The sequence below is a fragment of the Wyeomyia smithii genome, chromosome 1 (assembly GCF_029784165.1).
Source record: "Wyeomyia smithii strain HCP4-BCI-WySm-NY-G18 chromosome 1, ASM2978416v1, whole genome shotgun sequence".
Classification (NCBI taxonomy): domain Eukaryota; kingdom Metazoa; phylum Arthropoda; class Insecta; order Diptera; family Culicidae; genus Wyeomyia; species Wyeomyia smithii.
The window spans coordinates 37,280,120-37,301,343 of NC_073694.1; the positions used below are offsets into that span (position 1 = coordinate 37,280,120).

Genomic DNA, 21,224 nt, shown 5'->3' on the forward strand with positions numbered 1-21,224 from the left:
CGAGAATCATCAACTGAGGAAAAGGGTGGAAAATAACATTTCCCGCGGAACAAAACCAGTGGCAGTGAATCACTGGAAATCTTTACTTGTGAGACATCAAACATTACTTAACCTTTTGAGTTGAAGTGAAATTATTAATGTCACAGAAAAGTTTACTCTTACATAGAAAAGTCCAAGTCATGTGATATATTAACGTGAAATATGTTGATGAAGTAATGGATTGTCATCATTTGTCATCAAGGTATTTTATATCAAACACGCCACATAGTCTGTTTTATCGAAACCATTCTCGTTTTGATTTATTCATAATCATCCTTTCATTTGTCAATGATAGCCAACAAAAATAATTACATCCAATCCGAGGGTGCAGAATTAAACTAGAATCGTTCCAATAGTAGTAATCAATTATATTAAAGTAAAGAAAATGATATTTTTTTATATTTTTTTTCCTGATGCTTCTTTTTGGTCTAACAAAACCACGAGCCATTTGCGCTTGATGAATACAATATTAAATTATACTGAACAGGGTGAGACCCTCTATGTACACAAGTTTTGATTGACGCAAAATTATGCTACAATCACTGAATACGATAGCAAAAATCTTATTCTACGACATATAGTAGCAGTAAATATAATTGAACTTGATTGTTGACTTTTTTGTATTTTTTAATGTTTTCCACTTACAGCTGCTGCTATCCTTACGCGCTACTTTTCTACTAAATGTTCCATCAAATAGACTGCAAAAAATAGTTCAGAAATCTTACGGCTAATGGTTTGTCAGTGGCGAAATCCAGCCACATCAATAAGTAACTCTTTTTTGTCAATTTTTAAAATAAATATGTACAGAATCTCTATCTCTCCCAGCCGGCGGCTACCGCCACTGCTTGTCTTATTCTCCTCTGTTCCTTGCTTTTTTAAATCGATTCGATTCGGTTAGAATAGAAATGTCACATTTAAAAATTAAGAAAAAAGAAGTTCAATATCACAATACGCTTTTCTTTGTTTTGTTTTTGTTTTCCTTATCGTCTAATTCCGGTAGTAGGGAAATGTCACAATACGCTTTTCTTAACAATCTAACAAGTTCGGACAAATACGGATGTGTTAAGCCTACTTACACCTAGCGGGGGTAAAGATATAAAAACCGAGGGTTTTTTGTCGTTTTTGTTTGTAGTTTGTCTTTTGATCAGATGCTTTGGTTATTCACAGCTATCTCATTGACTTACGAGGAGAGTAACTGCTTTTTATGTACAGAATTTTTCCAATTGTAGAAAGGGAGTCGATTGCTATAATATGACTGGAGTGCACCAGTTTGATCCAACATTTTCCAAAAAATCTACTGCTATTGTGAAACCTAGTTGAGACAAAAAGAGAGAACAAAATTAGGAGTTACATAGCTGAAAGTCGATTGAAGCTCGCATTAACTAACCATCCAAAACAGCCTCCGTCCCATTGCGAACCACATGCCGGAGCCGAACAAAGGTCCAGCTCCGGTGGTCCTCACACGCAAAACCAGACCAACTTGCTTCTGACCAAAATCAATATTTGAGCCGGGAGACCTGCCAAAATCGATGCATCCCTGTTTGATGGGCTGCATGAGTCACTGTTGCACAATCTGTAGAGGTGAAAAGAACGAAAAGGAAACAAAGAGATAAATGCAACCGCCAAACTCCCAGCTCGTAACGGGGGTTCCCCATTTTTCACAATACATACCTCTCTCCGGTAGCACCAAAATTCACAACTCGTTCCATTTACGACGCTTACAGCTAACAGTACTTCTGTTGGTGGTTGTAAATGCACCACCTTCAGTCCTTGACCTAGTTCCTTCTCTTGTTCGCCTGCTGCACGGCACGCGCTTAGTCCTGACAGCAGTTGTGGCAGCATTTTTTTGCATAGTAGTATCCGATGTAATAATAGTAGTTGTGGTAGTTGTAGTAGTATGAGTAATAGTATCGGTAGTAGCACCGATGGTAAATGCTTTATCAATAATCCTGGCACGTTTTTGGCAAACGTTACTGTTGGTGCTTTTGTTATCGCTGCTAACGGATCGATAACGCGCCGGTCAGTAGATTCGTCGGAACAGATAGTACAACTTTTTGCACAGCAAACACGGCGAAGGGTTGGCCAAGGTCGTGGCTCGCTGCGCCAGAACAGCTGTCGAGGAGCAGAGAAAAAAAAAACAATCGAATTTAGATGATTTATTTTAACCAAGGTGCCATGAGTTAAAGTTTTTTTCAAAGCTTCGAATTATAGTTTTTTTTATTGGCTTGCAAATCGACATTTTAGTAACTAAATATCACTTCACTCAAATATTCATATTATTTAACCAAATCGACTCTGCACTTAAGTTCAACTACTGGTATACTATTTGTAATCTAAAATAAAGTTTTGATTGAAAAGTGTTTATTTCAAAAATTACAAAAAACCCTGACTTCACACACCAAATGATATAACGTAAAATTGATTTCTCCAATCACTATAATACACGTATGTTAATTCAAGCCATGATGCAATGTTTTCATCAAATTGCGTAATTGTTCGAATCTCTTTGTTTAACCAGAACTTTCGCTCAAATCAAATAACACGACACATATCAACTTTCATGTGTTAATCTACGCATTACTACTTCAAAAATGCTAATTTTTTGTATACAGGTAATTTATATAAAAATAGCAAAATCTATTTTAAAACAAAAATATTAAAAGCCGTCAATTTATTGAAGAAATTCATTTTTGTAACTACAAATTTGAAAGAATATAATTCTTGCAGTTAATATCAATTCAATTCACATCATTTCACAAACACAAAAATTCTCTACGTGGAAAAAAATTAAATCGACCGAGTAAAAGATAGGAAAAAAAAAACCGATATCTCACCTTCACTTGCGTAGGCGAGCAGGATCTCATGAAAAAGCAGCATCAGGTGTTGCTGTTGTTCTCTGAACTCGCCGGAACAAACTTGTTGCGACATGTTCGGACTCACACCCAACTGTTGTTGTTGCTGTTGTTGCTGCTGCTGCTGCTGCTGCTGTTGATGCTGCTGTTGTTGCTGCTGCTGCTGATAGGCCTGATTAGACTTAACCTGCTCATCCTCGTCCACCGAGGGAATGTAGAACGCAACCGCCATTCTATTTCACAGTCTTTAAAATCAGTTCTTCACCACCGAAAAAAATATCAGTCTCTTTGCCCAATTGTGTTATCCAAAAGTTTTCAAAAGTCTATTTCGTGCCACACAAATCGCGCACTTTTTTTCGATTCTTTCGGCAAACCACCGACAACAGTTGTCCTTTCTTGCCCAACTTGATCATCAACACGGGAAAAAACATTCGGACTTTCCCAACTGCAACTGTTCGGTGTAAACCAAAACACAACACGAAACGCAATCACCGGGGCCCGTAAACAAAACTGACCAAAAACAAAGACAGAACGTTTTCACTCTCGCAAACCGCGTTTATTTCCTGAAACCGGGGAGCTTGGCTAAAACACGTCCACTTGCGTCGATTGCTGAATGCAAACTGATTACGAAGTGTGCTTCCTGACAAGCTGGTTAGCTGCCACCGCACGCAAGCACGTTTCAACTTGTTGAGGTAGAACAGGCGCGGAACCCGAAGTCAGTCGAATGCAGAGCCGAACGAAGAGGAATCGGATAGGGTTTTGCTGGTGTGCGAGCATCGTGTACGAATAGGACTGTACGTATAGGGAATCAGTTGCTGGTGTGATGGGTCGCGTTGCATGTCACGATGCTTCGAGCTGAATTGTTGCACTACCGTGTTGAAACACGACCGCATTTGGCGGGAAAAGGTGCTCTCGGAATCGTAAGACGTGTGAATTCCACTGGTGCCGAAAATAGAGATAGATACGGCAGCAAGTAGATGATGTCATGCTCTAGAAGTTGGTTTCCTTAACCGAAAGGAAATGACGAAAAAAGGGGTGTTGACCAATGTTCCTGCTTGAAAAAAGGGATTCTTTTTCGGCAATTCAGGATTGGAAGACGAGACCTGGAAGAAAAGGAGGAGTTGCTAGTAATAGAAAAGAAATAGAATTTCATTAGCGTCCCGGTTTCACGAGGAGTGATAAGAGTGTAATTCTAATAAGTTGCCAAATTGGAACAAAACTAGATTTGATATTTATATTATTGATTCATTTTTTATTGATGGTTTAAGCAATATTTCGAAATTTCAGCTCCGTACTTTAAAAAGGGGTTCATCCAATTTTGTCTCGATTCAGGCAGACAGACAAATTCACTTTTTTGAGCAAAATGTTTGTTTTACACTTGCAACAAATTTTATGTTTTTATTGCCTTACGCTGCTCCCTGTAAATTGAGAGAAAATACTCAACAAACAGTTTTGTTGGATAAAAGTTTGTTAAGCTGTAGTTCAGCCCAAATACACTGTATAATAACTTATTAAGCTGTAAATCTACAAAATTGTTTGTTGGGTAGCAATTTGAATTGCAATGTTTGCTCAGTCATAACAATATTTTGAAGAAGTATCGTGGATATTGCCTTTTTGGAAATTGCAGCTAAGAGGAGCTACGGATAATTATGGATTGGGGTGTCAACGTGGAAAGAAAAAAATCATTCCAAATTCACTAAGCGGTAGCGTCCAAAAATATGTTCTTTTCAAAAAAGTCCCCATGCAAAAATTGAGGTCAACCGAACTTCGGAAAACAAAGCCACAAAACTGTTTTACTTTATTAACCGATAACTGTACTCAAAAAAAAAATTTGGTTTTGGTATCGTATGTCTTGGAAAAACGTCGGGATGTTGTATTACTTATTTATTTTTTTTTTGTTTTAAGTCGACGCTCTAGGACATTTTTGGCCTGGGAGAATTTATATGGTGGTTGAACAGAATTTGAATGTTGATTTGCTGGAGTTTAGAAACTGAGACCGCTTGAGGTTGGTGGCGAATCAGCCTGTGGCTGAAGACCGCTTGAGTATATTTTGTATTAGCAGTGGTTTGTACCACGAATCGCTCTTGCTGACCTCGTTTTCGAAATGGCTTTACAGTCCGCAACAGTATTGTGCATCTCTGTCCGAATAATCTAATTTTACTTCTTTTTCAATTACATATTAAACATTTTTTGAAACTCATCATGCTTAGATTTTGTTCTACCTCTAGTTTTCGACCCGATAGTCACATGTCTAGAATAAACGATTCGATTGCCCGGTTTTCTCAAAAATTTTAGTATAATAATTCGTTTAGAGTATGAATATCAAAATGAAGAAGCTTGAAATGAATTTAATCGGGATAGAAACAAAACTTAGTCTAAGGGAAATTGATTGAATTCGAAAAATGGAGGCTTATTTATGAAAAAATTTTTACGAATAAGGAAAAAAATAAGCATAAAACAACATCAGAGATAATCGTAAAGAATAAAAATTATACAAAGCGTCTATTCAAGAAAAATCATATCACTGTTCCTTAGACCGGAGATTTTTAAACTCTAAATTAGATGTTGTTAGAAGAGAGGAAATGGAGTGATAACGAAAACATTTTTTGCAACGAAAATCATAACAAAGTTCAGGTTAAGTTTGATATTCCAATTGTTGTTTCATTCGAGAATTGACTTAGCCATCGTGTAGCTCGATTTAATGTAAGTTTTTCGATTGCATTTTTTATATTTTTATTTTGCATTTATTATAATTGGCATGAAGAATCTATTTCAAATTTTGATTTTGTGCTGTAGATTTCACGATTAGTATTTTAAAATTACAAGCTCAAAAGGACGTTTTACGGCCAATTTTCTTCTTTTTATAACATTTTGACATGGCACCACAAGTCTTTACAGGCTGTTTTTAAAATAAATTATGTGAATAAATTATTGACAAGAGCTCGGGGCTACCTTGCGTTTTCAACATTGTCATTCGGTTCCCTCCTGATATATCCAATATTTTGTTTTCAAATAAGAATAACATCAATGCATTTAAAATTTTGTAACAATCGTTTTAAGAACTACGAGAAATGGTACATGTATTGATAATTTTAGATGCGAAAAAAGTACTAGGAAAAAAGTTAACCTTCTGGAGAAATCACTCTGATGAGAATGAACCAATAATGAAGTCCTATGACACAAATGATCTGAATTCCTATCAACATTCGCACCAACTCGTCATAACCTGGCGACTATGAGGCTCCCAACGCTGCTCGTTCCTCTCACATTCTTGTTTTAATCACTACTTTTGCAGGCTCCATCTGGACGGATCGACAGGCCTCTTGGTTGTCTACTTTCGGCCCAGAGCAGAACCGAAATCTAAATCGTTCAAGATTTTGCAAAATTTGAAAGATGTGATGTCACGTTATAACGACGCGGCCGAAATTTAAAGAGTAAGACCGAACAAGCTCCTTATCTTGGCCAGTTACTCAAAACATGCCAACAATATAGCTTGTTCTGAGCTTTTTACTTGAGAGTATCGCGTATTGGCTGCCTAAAAAATACTGCTTGCCCCGACGTAAAGCTACTGTAGTGCTTGTAACATTCAATTACATTCATCGGATCTTCACGCCTCGACCACATCTCTAACCATCAGGTTCATCTCCCTATGCGGTAACCCCTGTAATGAACCGGTTGCCGAGCTGTTTAAATCTCGGCATAAGCAATAAAAAAAATTAAAATAAAAAGCATCAAAAACGCTTTTTCAAGCAGCAATAGGACAAACAAGAAACAATTCCTAAATTGGGTTTAGAACAGTATAAAAATGTGGAAAAAATATCCCTAATCGAACTCAGGATAGCGAAAAACTTTAAAAAAAATTCTAAATGAGAAAAATGTTTTCAAACTGAGTTCAGAATACTGTTATGACCCCTTTATAAATATTTATTTATTTATTTATTTATTTCGTCAAACAAAAGTAGACTACATATGTTTATAACTAACTTTCATGCTATATGCTATTTATACTAGTGAAAAAGGAAAAAAAGAGTTTATACATAATTGAACAATGGTTTCTTTACTTGACGGATTATTACAATGAATGCATTCTATCGATTTAAATTGCGCGTTGAATTGAAATATTGTTTTAATTTAGTTCTCGACATAGAAAAGTCAATTGCTTCACAGTGTTGGTTATACACTAACATCATTTGGTTAATAGGCCCGTTTTTAGCATAATTGTTTCGTTGATGATTTAAAGAAAACAAAGTCCGAGTTCGTAAATTTCTAAAAGGTACATAAAAATTGAGTTTTGATAATATTTCGGGTGAATCGACACGCTGAGATACGATATCGTTAACAAATGACATCATTGCGAATTCACGACGGGCTTTTAATGATTGGATGTCAATAAGTCTGCAGCGTTCGTCATATGATGGTAGGGGAAATGACGTCCATCGTAGATTACGAAGTGCATATAAAGGAATTGTTTTTGTACTGATTCTATTCTGTCTACATGTGTTGCAGAAAACGGAGACCATACAATGCTACAGTATTCTAAAAGTGACCTGACATAGGAATTATAAAGTGTTTTTAATGTGTATGGAACTTGGAAATTATAGCAGAAACGTTTTATAAAACTGAGCATGCGACTAGCCTTATTGAGAATTGTATTGTAATGATCAGTGAATGTTAATTTTGAGTCGAGTATGACTCCTAAGTCCCTAACTCGTTCACATTTCTCTACTACCTGATCTCCTAAGGAAATAATAATGCTTGGTATGTTTCTTTTTCTGCCAAAAGCCATCGAACTACATTTTTTACGTTTAGCTGAAGAAGGCTTTTTTTACACCAAATATAAAAATATTTTATCTCGTTACGAAAAATGTTTACATCATCAGCGTTTTTAATTTCAATGAAAAGTTTTATGTCGTCGGCATAAATAAGAGTTTTTACATGTTTCAGAATAAAGGAAATGTCGTTTACAAATAATATAAATAGTAGAGAGCCCAAGTGAGAGCCTTGAGGAACTCCCGAGGTTACCTGAATAGGTTTCGATAGTACGCCTTTAAATTTGACTGTTTGTTGACGATCTGTCAGATACGATTCAATCCATTTGAGTAATTGTGGATGAATTCCAATTTTTCGTAACTTGAAGAGAAGCAGGGGTATATCAATGCGATCGAAAGCTTTACTGAAATCAGTATATAAGGTTTCAACATAATTTCCTTTATCCATTGCGTTCAGAGAGAAGTTAATAAACTCGAGTAAGTTAGTTGTTGTTGAGCGCCCTTTGAAAAAACCGTGTTGCGTTGGGGTAATTCTATTTTTTATTTGGTGGAATAACTTTTTGTTTATTATTGCTTCAAAAAGCTTAGGTATACAGAAAAGAATGGCTATGCCTCGATAGTTGCTAATGTCGGATTTTTTACTAGATTTGAACACAGGCACTAGATATGAGTTTTTCCAGAATTTCTGGAAGCAACCGGATTCCAGCGACATATTGAAAATCAAGAACAGTGGGGAAGTTAGCTCTTCAGCCAAATGTTTCATGAATGCTGGCGGACCTTTAGACGCATCCAGAGCTTTTAAAGTATCTTCAATTTCGCGTGCGCTGACGTGTTCAATATTGAAATAGTTGGAAAACTCAGGAAAGTTGATGAAGAATGTATAATCACGATCAGATTCTGAGAAAGTTGTATAATTCTGTTGAAAAAAATCAGCAAATAGATCAGAGATGTCTGCCGGGTTCTCTTCAACTTTGTCATGTAGTTGCATTTTTGAAGGAAAATTTTCAGATTTTAACTTTAATTTAACATATTTGAAAACAAATTTTTGGACAAGATTTGATTTCAAGCTCAGTTTTTAGTGTGAACTCTTCAAACGCGTTACTAATGGCATCGTTTAACTCGCCGCAAATGTTAAGATAAGTTGTTAAAGCATCACGATTATTTTGAGTTTTGTGTGTTTTGTATGCTTTTTGTTTGCGATTTTTTAAGTTTTTAATTTGTCTATTGTACCAGACTGGGTATTTGGAATTGCCATGACGTCTTCTTCTTTTCAATGGTATGTCGCTAATAAATAAATCAGATAATATTTTATAAAAAATTTCTATAGCCGAATCGACGTTTCCATCTTCACACAATACATCTTGCCAGTTGATACCATTTAGTTTATGTTTTAATTCATCATAGTTTGCTGACTGAAAGTCAAAAACATCTTCGAATTCGTATTCATCAGGTCTTTTATTCACATGCACAAATAAAGAAAACTCTATTGCTGTATGATAAACTTCGTTTTTCCATAATGGTTGTAATGAATTCGTCACACAAAAGTCTTCACCAATGTTGGATATTAACAGATCAAGATAACAATTTTGACCATTTTCCACGTGATTTATTTGATTAAGGCCAAGACTAGAGGTTTTATCAAAAAGAAGTTGCAGCGTTTCATTTTCGCCAGTAATTGGAAGTAAAATACTATGGTTATCGATGTCCGGAATAAAATCAATGTTGCGTTGATTGAAATCTTCGTATTAGTGGAGTTTTACTTCAGGTAACAGCTTGGATGCAATATTTTCAACAACATGAAAAAACTTTTCAAAAATTTCTTTCCGCGCATTATTTGGAGGGAAATAGAGACAGATACGTGTGTCTCTCCTGCTAGTTCTGCTTCAACCCAAACATGTTCGAACTCTTTAAACTGAATGGTGTCGATAAGCACTGAATTAAAGTCTATTGACACCGCAATTAGAACACCACCACCGGATTTCATTTCAGTTAGTTGATAGTTACGGTTATTTCTATAGACATTATATCGGCAACCGAAGACTTCTTCGCTGCGAACACCCTCATCCCAGCTGGTTTCTGTTGCTAAGATAACAGAACATGAACAGGATAGTAAATTTTTTTGAATTTCGTTAGTTTTGTGAGCGCCTCGCATGCGGTTAAAATTTTGGCAATATACAGAAATCTCGGTAGTGGTGGGGTGTTCGAGTATAGAAGCTAAAGAATGAGAGTCATTATTAACAGAAGTGTTTACCAGAGCAGAGCAGGTCGCGTCATTTCCATCCTCTCTAAGTTGAACCAAATTATCGCCAGCAACGGTCGTCTGAGGAGTGAGTCAATTGCGTTGAAGACACGAGTGCCTAGATGAGCACGCAAAGCATTGTGAAGTAGAAAGGTGTCCATGTTCGCTGATCATCTGGGGTTGAGAAAGTGGAAACGCGTCGTTCGCCGGGTATGGGTTCAGAGTTTCGCCTCTTTGAAATTGAATCGTAGCAATGAAGTTAGCTTGAGGTCTGGAGAAACGGTCTTCCGCTGCTGCAAGAAGCACTCTGTCAGGTGGTAGCAGTTGATTTGCATGGAAACGATTAGAGTTGGTGTGTTGTCGATCTTTGTGAGAGTTGGTGCCGTTATTCTGTTGTCTGTTGACCATGTTATAGTTGGGACTATTGTGATTATTCAAAAAACTGTTGTTGACGTGGCGGTTGGGGTTGGTATATCTAAGGTAGCAGAGAGAGCAAAAAAGATAAATAAACCTGTAATAATGTAAACAGTTCATTAGAAATAAAAACAGTTGAGAAAAAATCCAGAGTGGCGAAACAACGCTTCTAAAAACCAGAAAAGATCAAGGCGGAAAACCAACCGAAATTGAATTAAATAAGGAAAACTAATTTTATAGGAGAAACTAAGAAGATAACCCAAATTCAGCACAAAATATCGAAAAACTTTTTAAGAACAAAAAACCACAATTAAAAACATCGGGACAGTGAATCAACCAGAAGCGTTGATTGGGAGTCAGAAAAGAGCGAAACAGAAAATCATTCCAATTCGAGCTAACTTACTTACTTCAGCAGCCTAGAGCCGTAGTAGCTCGTGCCGTACCAAGAATTTCCCTCCATTCTACTTGGTCCTGGGCTACTCGTCGGTCGTAATCTCTCCAAGCAGTGCCTCAGCTCGTGGTTCATAAGCCTACGCCACTTTCCGCTTTCGGCTTGTACTCCACCAAATATTGTTCGCAACACTTTCCGTTCAGATACGGCCAGTGCGTCACGGTTTTGAGTCCATAGAGAACTACGGATCTAATTAGAGTTTTGTACATCGCCAGTTTCGTGCGGCGGCCTATGATCCTGGATCGAAGCGTCCTGCTTAAAACAATGCAGGCTCGATTTCCAGCTTGAATACGTCGTTGGACCTCCTTTCTTGTGTTATTGTCGGCAGTTACCAGTTCGTCCGAGCCTCTTCCTTTAATATACTTGGTTTGCAACGCATTCATTTCTGGTCCAGCTCTTCTAGCTTCCACTTTTAGTCTGGCGTAGATTGCCCCCGCCGTCGCTGAGTTTCACGTAATAATGTCCAGGTCATTTGCGAAGCCTATGAGTTGACTACCTTTGCTGAAAATCGTGCCTCTCGTTTCAATGCCCGCGAGATTGGTTCAACTCCAATGTTGAACAACGTGCAGGATAATCCATCTCCTTGTCTTAATCCTCTGTGCGTTTCGAAGGGATTCGAGAGTGTCTCCGACACGCACACGTAACACATTACTCGGTCTGAGGTAGCTTCGATGAGCCGTGTCAGTTTATCTGGAAAACCTCACTCGTGCATTATTTGCCATAGCTGGTCTCGATCGACTGTACCATACGCTGCCTTGAAGTCCACGAAAACATTATGTGTGGGACGTTGTACTTCCGGCATTTCTGTAGGATCTGCCGAAGAGTATAAATTTGATCCGTAGTAGCGCGTGCATATGTGAAGCCCGCATAGTACTGGCCCACGAAATTTTTCGCTAAAGAAGGTAGACGGCGGAGTCGTTGATCAGCGTTATGCCACGGTAGATGCTCAATTGGAGCTGATCGCCCTTTTTAGAGATAGCACATACAACTCCTTCCATTCATTTCTCCGGTAGTCGCTCTTCCTCCCAAATCCTAGAGATTACCCAATGGAGTGCCGTTGCTAGTGCCTCTTTCCCATGTTTATAGAGCTCTGCCGGTAGCCTGTCCTTGCCGGCGGCCCTGTTGTTTTTAAGTGACCCAATTTCCCGTTCGATCTCCAGGATATCGGGAAAATAACTTCCCTTCCGCCTCCTTCCGTTGCTCCGCTATTGTGGTGCTCATCGAAGAATTGCTGCCACCTATCAACTACCTTACGCTCGCTTGTGATCAGGTTTCCCTCCACATCCCTTCACTTATCAGGACTCAGTGTGTAGCCTTTACGGGATTGATTCAGCTTCTCAAAAATCTTGCGCGTATCGTTAACCCGAAACAGTTACTCCAGCTCTTCACGATCCTGTTCTCCTGATGGCGCTTCCTCCTCATCAGAATCGTGATCAACTAATTTCGAGCTCGTCGGTATTTGGCCGCGTTCTCTCTTGTGGCGATGCTTACATTGTTTTTCCAAGCTCTTTTCTTCCTCTCTATCGCTTGCTGGCATTCCCCGTCAAACCAGTCATTTTGTCGGCTCGACGTGACACGATTGTGGCCTCTCTAATGGTGGTCCGGTGAACTCCAAGTGGCTTTGTGGATATCTTTGCGTGGAAAGAAGGTGCTTCTAATCACTAGGCCTCGGGAAGCAGTAAAGTTGATGCATCGTTGGCTGTTGTTGTTCGTGTCGGTGTGTGGGCTATGAGGGCCTATCACCGGTCTATACATCGCTTCCCTACCAACCTGAGCGTTCATATCCCCGATGACGATCTTAATGTCCCGTGACGAGCAGCCGTCGTATGTTGCCTTCAACTGCGCGTAGAACGATTCGTTCTCGTCGGCAAGTCTGGCTTCGTGTGGACAGTGTACTTTGATAGTGCTGTAGTTGAAGATACGACCTTTAATCCTCAACAGATACACCCTCTCATTGATCGCCTGCCAATTGAACACGCGATCCTGCATTCTGCTCATAACACAAAAACCCGTTCCCAGTTTGTTGGCTACTCCACCGCTCTGGTAGAACTGGGCCTTGCCTCGACGGACTTTTAACGCTCTCTCACCTTTGCGACAGGTCTTCTCAAGCAGCACCCTGTCTTCGCCCACAAAATTTAGCGAATTGCAGTCCCAGGTACCGAGTTTCCACTCGTGGTCCGTTTTCGTTGCCGAGTTAGTTCGTAGTGTAATTGTTTAGGTAGGTTACCTTACTAGGGCCACGCTACCGAGTCTCGTGCCATGTTGGGTATAGCGTTCGAGACAGATTCTTTATTAAGCCACCCGATCCGGGTCTGACGCTATTATAAGCCGCCCCTAATCTGGGAAACAGACGCTCTGAAAGGCTGGACTTTCCTCCGAGGAGGTCAACCCACCCCCCTTCTCCCCGTTCCCTGGTTGGTTACCATGATTTTCGCTTGGTTACTTGTTGGGCAGGATGCTATGGACCACAATAATATTTTACAATAAGCATCAAACAATTAACGATTTAACAATTAGCATTAAACATTGAGCAACTAACATTAGCGATTCACATTATAAAACCCAAGTTTTAATTCGCTTTTGAAATTATATACGCGCAGTGGTCATGGAATGACATTTGGTAGTCTAACAGTTCACCAAGATCTGTTACCACCAAGGTACGATTGAGTAATTCACCGTTGATAGTGTAGTTCCAAATTAATGGATTTTTCTTCCGGGTGAATGAAAATACGAAACATTTTGGCACACTAATTGTTAGAAGATTTTTGCAACACCAGTCGCAGGATAAGTCAACGTACCTCTGCAGCTCCCGGCAGTCAGCAGTAAATCTTATATATCGCCAAATATAATTCCTTAGATCATCGGCATAAATCAGCCTGCATCTTTGTGGTAGAACAAGACAGATATCGTTGAAAAATAACAAGAAGAGCAATGGACCAAGGTTACTTCTTTGAGGCACACCTGATAAATTCACAAAACTGTAGGACTCAGCATTTCCCAATTTCACCGATAAAGATCGATCTGTAAGATAAGACTTCATTCAGTTAACAAGAGGAGATGCAACTCCAAGTCTTTCATTTTTCGCTAATAGGATAGCATGATCAACACAATCAAATCCTGCCTTCAAATCTGTGTATATTGTATCCACTTGCAATCCAAGCTCCATGCGCGTAATACAGTGTGTGGTAATATGCAACAAGTTTGTTGTTGTTGATCGTCCGGGATAAAAACCATGCTGATCCTCAGAAATGTACGGTTTAGTAGCACGTGACAGAAGGTTTCCAAATAAAATTTCAAGCAACTTGGAACTTGCACATAACAAAGTTATACCCCGATAATTTAGAATACTTCGCTTATCACTGTGCTTGAAAACAGGGAATAGAAAAGATTTTTTCCAAAATAATGGATGCTCCGACTGTGCCAACGATTTGTTGAAAATAATCCTAAGAGGTACGCATAGCAGTGGTGCCCACTTTTTGAGTACAATGGCTGGAGTTCCTCCCAGTTGGTCTCGAGGTACGATGCTGGTCTGACAAGCCAGTTGTCGTGGGTTCGAGTCTCGGCTCGGGAGGTACTGTTAGTGTTAGTAGGATCATAGCGCTAGCCTCGCAATTGTCCTGTACCATAAACAGTTGGCTGCGAAGTCTGTGAACAAGAAACAGAAGGTCGAGCTCTAAATCGGAATGTAGCATCAAGGCTTTGCTTTTGGCTGGAATTCCATCTGGTCCAGGGGATGAGGAGAACTTCAGTCTTCTTAGAACAGTCAAAACATTGTTGTCAGAAAACTGCATAAAAGACAGGCTAATCAGGTTAGGTGGAACGTCTTGGACTGCTTTTTGGACTTGCTCTGCGGTGGCTGAATTTGTCTTGAAAACGCTCGAGAAATGTTTTGCAAATAAATTAAAGATTCCATCGAGTGAGCTGGCAGATTCGTTTTCAAGAAACATGGTAGATGAGAGTCTGGTCTTATATTGGAATAGTATAACCCGCATCAGCTCTAAAAGGCAATAGTTTCTAATCGCGCTTAGAATAGTTATCAATGCTATCAAAAACTATGAAAGTTAAAATAAAAGTTATCCAAAATTGAACTAAAAGTATAAAAACATTCGCTTCTCCAAACCAGAAAAATCCAAAACACAAACAGTTCAGAATGACTAGAGGAGTCGCATCTGATATACCCCTTTTCGTCCGGGCCTATATAATTGCGTAGGTAGAAGGTGACTTGAACAAAACCTTCTCTCTCGCTTTTTAAACGTCCTATTCGTTGTTTTATTTTTCACACCGCTAGTGACAACATCGCAGCTGCTACAAAAATAAATAAAAAAACTAGCAAGTGTTTTTGTTTAGCAATTGTGATTGTTTGTTTAGCAATTGTGATTGTGGATACAGAAAATGCTTATTAAGATGTTTTCAAATGAAAAACTCGTTTCTTAGGACTAGAAAAATACACATGAAAATTAGAACAAACTGTATCTAAATACAACGAATTATTCAAGGAATAGATATTTCGACGATTTCGATATTTCGTTGATTTCTATCTGCACATCACCAACATTTCGGTACTTCTATGGGACCATCATCAGGGCCTACAATATATTTAACATTTTACGTACACATTGATTTACATTAGGACAAAATAACACTATATGACATTAAAAAAAACTACTCACTCGAAACAGTAACTAACAATTTGGAAAGTTTGTGCAAACATAAAAAGGTCGGGTCGGAAAGGTTCCATCACACAAAATTTTCCCACTCGAACTGTCGGACTCTAACCCAAACACCGATACAGGAAAGGAAGGAATATTCTGTGCAGACAAGTCGATGTGCTCTGAGGCTGACGGAAATTTATGAGCCTTTCAAGAAAAAATATCAAACCTCACTTAAAAAAAAAAAAAACAAAACAAAACAAAACAAAACAAAAACTATGCGAAAATTGTGTTTTTTGCTGCTTGGAGGATTGAACACCCAGGAGACTCTATCGTTGCATTGTTTTCTGATTTCTCAGGAAATTATAAATAAAATATCAAATTATTACGGAAACAGTTTATTTTTTATAATCAATGTCCACCATAACTACCACGCGTCTTCATTGAAAAAAATGCAACGCGATGCAAAAATATCAAACGATGAGGTCACCTAGTATTTGAACCTTCCAAAACGGCAAAATGCGGTTTGGGTCATGATACTGTATTGCAGTCGCTTTTTTCAATGGAGACGCACGGTGGGTATGGGGTTCATTGAAGAATAAAAAGTCTAACTCCAAAATCGAGACGAGAAAATTTTAGAATGGAACTCTTTTGCAAGGCGTCACTTAATTAATAGTAATCAAAAAAAGTTCCAGAAAAAAATCAAATAATTTTCAGCGGTGACTACTTTTTATTCACAGACAGTTTTTATAAAGAAACAAGATTTCTGAACGCGTTGTATTTTAATAAAGCCTATGCCAAAATGCAACCGATCTTTTAGAAAATTACTCTCGAGTCTGAAAAACTTCTCCATCTGTAAAAATGCTCAGTTGCTAATCCAAACACGTTTTAATATTCGGTTATCAAGCTTTTCCATCACCATATTAAGACACGTGTGTCTCATTCTGGGATACATTGATGTCTTCTTGATTTTTGGATTCAAAAAGAGTTTAATGTCATCAACATTTTTCGAAATAATGGTTTCCTGAGAAATACGTAATTGGCGTAGAACCTGAGAAAGACGTAAATGGCGTACAACAAAAAAAAGAGGTCCTAGAGAAGAGCTTCGAGGGACGCAAGAAGTGACTTGAATTGGATTTCAGTTGTGTCCATAAATATTAATTACTTAAGGTATGTTTAGACTATCTGATTTTTTCATCTGATTCGAGCAGGTCGCTCGAAAATATATCGAATGCAATGTTGGTATACGTTTACACCTATTCGATATTGTGATTCGACATGCCGTTCGATATGTCGAATGGAATAAGAACGTTTCTATTTACGTTCGACTCCAAGAACATAGCAACCTTTGATTTTTTTCAGTTTTTTGTTTTGGCTTTCCATAACAAACACCATTACACCCAATATTAAAATAGAGAAAAGTATTCATTTGACATTCATTTGGCAGTTCTTCCTTTCGACTTGTGCAAGCAGTGTGAACACCGCCATACAAACAGGTTCGACAAAGTATGTCGAACGGTAAATCGAGAAGACTTTCGATTTCTGCAGTGGTTAAAATCAGACCGACATGTCTAATAGTCTAAACGTACCTTTAATGGTGATTAGGTTAATATGATTCAAACAATTTCAGGAGTCCTTACAAAATATTATTTTTAAAAAAATTTCATCTTTATAATCGGCTGTTCGGAAAATTACTCCAGAAACCGATTATAGAACCAAACTCACCAACAAAAAATTCATTCCAATTACAAATGGTCGGAACAATAAAATTCACTATATGAGTGGTGAATACATAATGCTCTAGAAAAAATTGTATTAAAACTTTAGTATCTTAGGCCAATTGTGTACTATTTTAAAAATCACCCTATTCGAAGAAATATTCTATTAATTCAATTCACAACACCGCGAAGTACTGCAAATCATATTGTATAATTCTCTTAAAGACAATTTCCGATCAAATTTCGATTAAAGGTGCCTCCACTAATGTTACGATATTTCCAAATCACATTAATTAACTGTCTGGCATTTTGCAAATTTGAAGCATGCATCCATTATATTTCCGTAATTATAAAAAAATGTAGCAGTGCGATGAACGCAATTAAAACCCAATCTAAATCAAAGCAAATGAAATGTAACTAGAGGTAAACATGTACTTATCCTTATCCAATAAGTGCCAATCATCACTATCACAAATCAAATCATCGACAACTAGCAACAACAAAAAAATCCAAAGTCAATTAAATGCCACAGACGCCCGGTACAAATTAAGCAAGTTAAATAAAATTCCCACTTTCCCATTTGCCACTTGAGTCCGTACAAGCGGAAAGAGATTGATATCGAATGATACCCTCGCTGTGCGTGTGCAGTCCAATTCTGCATTGATAGTTTCCAAAGTACGGGCAGATTGAAAAATAAAAATCCAATTTTCCACTGCAGTGCCACACACATAACAACACCCGGGTTCCAGTGGCAATGTGATGTGGCAAACAGTTTTGCTACCCAAACAAACACACAAAGTTAGCGTTCGCGCCCCGGATCCAGTTTGTTGAATCTTTACGGGAAGCGAAGAGTCACCAGCTTCAGACATGTAGAGAGCAACTTTGTTAATTGTTCTTTCCCATCATGGCAAACGACGGCGGCGAGGACCAACGAACGACACGGAAGATTACAAGCCCTTCTCTGTCGTATTTAGTCTGTGTCAAAGCAAAACTTTTGCACCGCGGTGGCGATTCGAACGCCTCCCGTGCACGTGATACCCGCATTTTAAAATTTGAATAAACACTAATAAACTACTTATTTTATTGCTGTTCTTCGCTACCGGCTGTGATCCGTGTCTCCCTTTTCCCCTTTCTTTCCCACACACACACGGGGAAGGGCAGGATGGCCCTGATTGCTTCGACAATAATGGTCGTACAAAACAGTGGTGCGCACAGATTGTAAATCACAACACTGCGAATACGTATCGGAACATACCGCGCTGGTCACGAAGGGGGTGCGAGCGAGGTGTAAATGAAGTGGCCGCGGCAAGCTGTCCCCTGTCACTGTGTTGTTCGGGAAAAGGGTCCTTTGGGACAGTTTCTGCCAGCGTGCAGAGATTGACGAACGTTTGATGCGTGAGAAAGTTCCACCGAATGTAAATATAACTTGTCGATTAGATTAGGAAGCAACGAGAGTCAAGCGGTGGACAGCCCGCGGTCCAGGAAGAAAAAAAAACTAGGCGTGCATGCGATGTGAGAAAGGTGTATTCGCTGCGAAGGGGTGTGGTTCCCTACCAGTCAATAAATGAAACTTTGTTTTTTTTTTTCGCTACATCAAGGCTCTATGAGAGCGTGCTCACTAGTGAGTAATTAAATCGTAAGACAATGGCAAATTTATTGACAGTTTTCATAATTACGGTGTGGCGAAAAAAAAATCGACCAGCTTCACAGCTGACTGCTCCCGGGCTTCACGTCGTTCCCACGACGGCGGCGGCACGTCATGTCTTCGGGCAAGGTCTTAAAGAAAGTTCCCACCGCGGCGGCACCAGCGCAGTAAGTAGCAGGTCGAACGCAACGACCGGCGCGACAGAAGGATCGTCCCCCAATTTCTAACTCATCGGAGGAGGAAATCAAGTCTAGCGTAGAAGGTGAAAAAAAAATCAGTATCGCTGGGTTCAATTGATCGAAAACGGGTTGAAAAAATACAAAAGAATATATAAGACCCCTTTCGAAACTGATGTACACTTGGACTTGAGCTTGGACTTGAACTTGGACTTGGACTTGGACTTGGACTTGGACTTGGACTTGGACTTGGACTTGGACTTGGACTTGGACTTGGACTTGGACTTGGACTTGGACTTGGACTTGGACTTGGACTTGGACTTGGACTTGGACTTGGACTTGGACTTGGACTTGGACTTGGACTTGGACTTGGACTTGGACTTGGACTTGGACTTGGAATTGGACTTGAACCTGAACCTGAACATAAACCTTAACTTGAACCTGAACATGAACTTAAACTTAAATTTAATCTTAAACTTGAATTTAAACTTGAACTTAAATTGAGACTTGAATTTAAACTTGAACTTAAGCTTAAACTTGATTTTTAATTTGAACCTAAACTTGAACTTGAACCTGAACATGAACTTAAACTTGAAATCGATCTTGTACTTCTCAATGAAATACAACTGTAATAGTCTCACTGGATACTTTATTTCTTCCAAATAATAGAAGTTCAGTTTCGAAGGGGTAACCCCGAACAACCAGAATCAACAGCGTCACAACTGTAATTATATTTGGACATCTTTTTTTTTTTTTCTTTTTTCCCCGCTTGTTACCCGCTCCGAACCGACATACGGTAACCCGAAATAAACCAAATACGATTACGGTGAGCGAAAAAAAACGTAGGACCAACTCCCAACCTCCAATTTGATCTAAATCACACAGACACACGCTCGAGTACAAAGGTGAACGAGTGCAAGAAGAAAGACACGAACGCGACCGTAAAATCGTTAGGAAAATGACTTCGCTCCAATTGATTTCATGGCTCAGCGGCAAAGATCGAAATTGGGTGGGAGAGACGGGACACAGGAGGCGATCCGTAGCAACACTTGCAGTGAAGGTTTGTTCATTGTGTTTCTATGCCCCAGAATAGTATTGTTATCGTTGGAATATGAAAATGTTCTTGTTATTTCTTATCATTAATCGACAATAAACAGTATTTCGAAAAAAATGCTACACCCAAAAAACGAATAGAAAACAACCACCACGCTTCTAAGTGATCCCGATTTGAACCTTTTCCCGTTCGCCACTCGATTTCGGGACTACTTAAACTAATTTCGTTTAATTATATGATGTACGCAAACGAGTACAAAATCATCCGTCTTTGGATGGAACTTTGGTCGTCGCACGGACAGACAGACTCAGCCGAACGGGGGAGTGTGAGAAGGGAGTAGAGGACGATTATTATTGCTCCTATGGATTGACCCTAAAGAACCACACGAAGAAAAAAAAGCTCTTAATTTCCTCTTATTGTTGTACGGAATCGTCCCAGCAGACAGCCTGGAAGAAAGAAAGACACAGAAGGAAACCTTTTTTTTTGCGTCTTGTACACCAGCCGTAAACACGATCGTACAGCAAATAAATTACCTTCCTTTTTGTGTGCTGCTCGAACTCGCACTCGAGTAGAATCGAAGCCCGATCGAACATCGAACGCGCACATCCCGTGCATACAAGGAGAAAAGCAAGAGATGTTGCGATGCTCTATAGTTTGCTCTGACACAAAACCGGTTTCCGGGACAGTTGGTGGACCTGGACAGTGCGAGAGTGGACGGAACACGTGCATTCGAAGCGAAGCGATGGGCCCAGTTTAGGGTACGTCACGTCTCCGCAGTTGAAGAGTTGCTCTTGCAACCGAGTCCGATGACACGACAGGGAAATAAAAAAAAACGATCGTCACTTTTGCGTTTTCATCTTTTTCCTTTCTGTTTGGTTTTGTTTTGATTTGCTTCGTAGCGATTGCAGGCTCGTGAGCTCTTTCCGATCAAATTTAAAGATCTTGAATAAGGAAGAAAGATAAGCTGCGCTGTTGTTGGTGGCAGCGTGAACGAGACAGAGGCAAAACAAATCATTAATCCGTCAGATCGTTGACTGCGAAGATTTGCGTGCCCCGCAGCTGTGGAGACGAGAAACTGTGTACGCGACGAAGAGAAAATTAAGGCAAAATTGGAAGGAGAACAAACAGAACAGGAACACGGGCGCATTTTCGGCGGAAACTTCGAAATCTGTCGGATCGAGTGAGTCATACGCGTTGTTGATTCAGTAAATACAAGAA

General features: G+C 39.2%; 1 protein-coding gene across 1 annotated transcript; it reads right to left on the bottom strand.

The window, feature by feature from the left end:
• Positions 1-265: 265 nt before the first annotated feature.
• On the bottom strand, positions 266-3,511 carry LOC129726925 (ataxin-8-like). The gene is made up of 4 exons (XM_055684193.1): positions 2,874-3,511; positions 1,711-2,151; positions 1,427-1,612; positions 266-1,351 (listed from the first exon to the last, which is right to left on the bottom strand). The coding sequence occupies exons 1-2, from the start codon at positions 3,121-3,123 to the stop codon at positions 2,060-2,062; spliced, it is 342 nt and encodes a 113-aa protein (XP_055540168.1). The 5' UTR covers positions 3,124-3,511; the 3' UTR covers positions 266-1,351; positions 1,427-1,612; positions 1,711-2,059.
• Between the last annotated feature and the right edge of the window lie 17,713 nt (positions 3,512-21,224).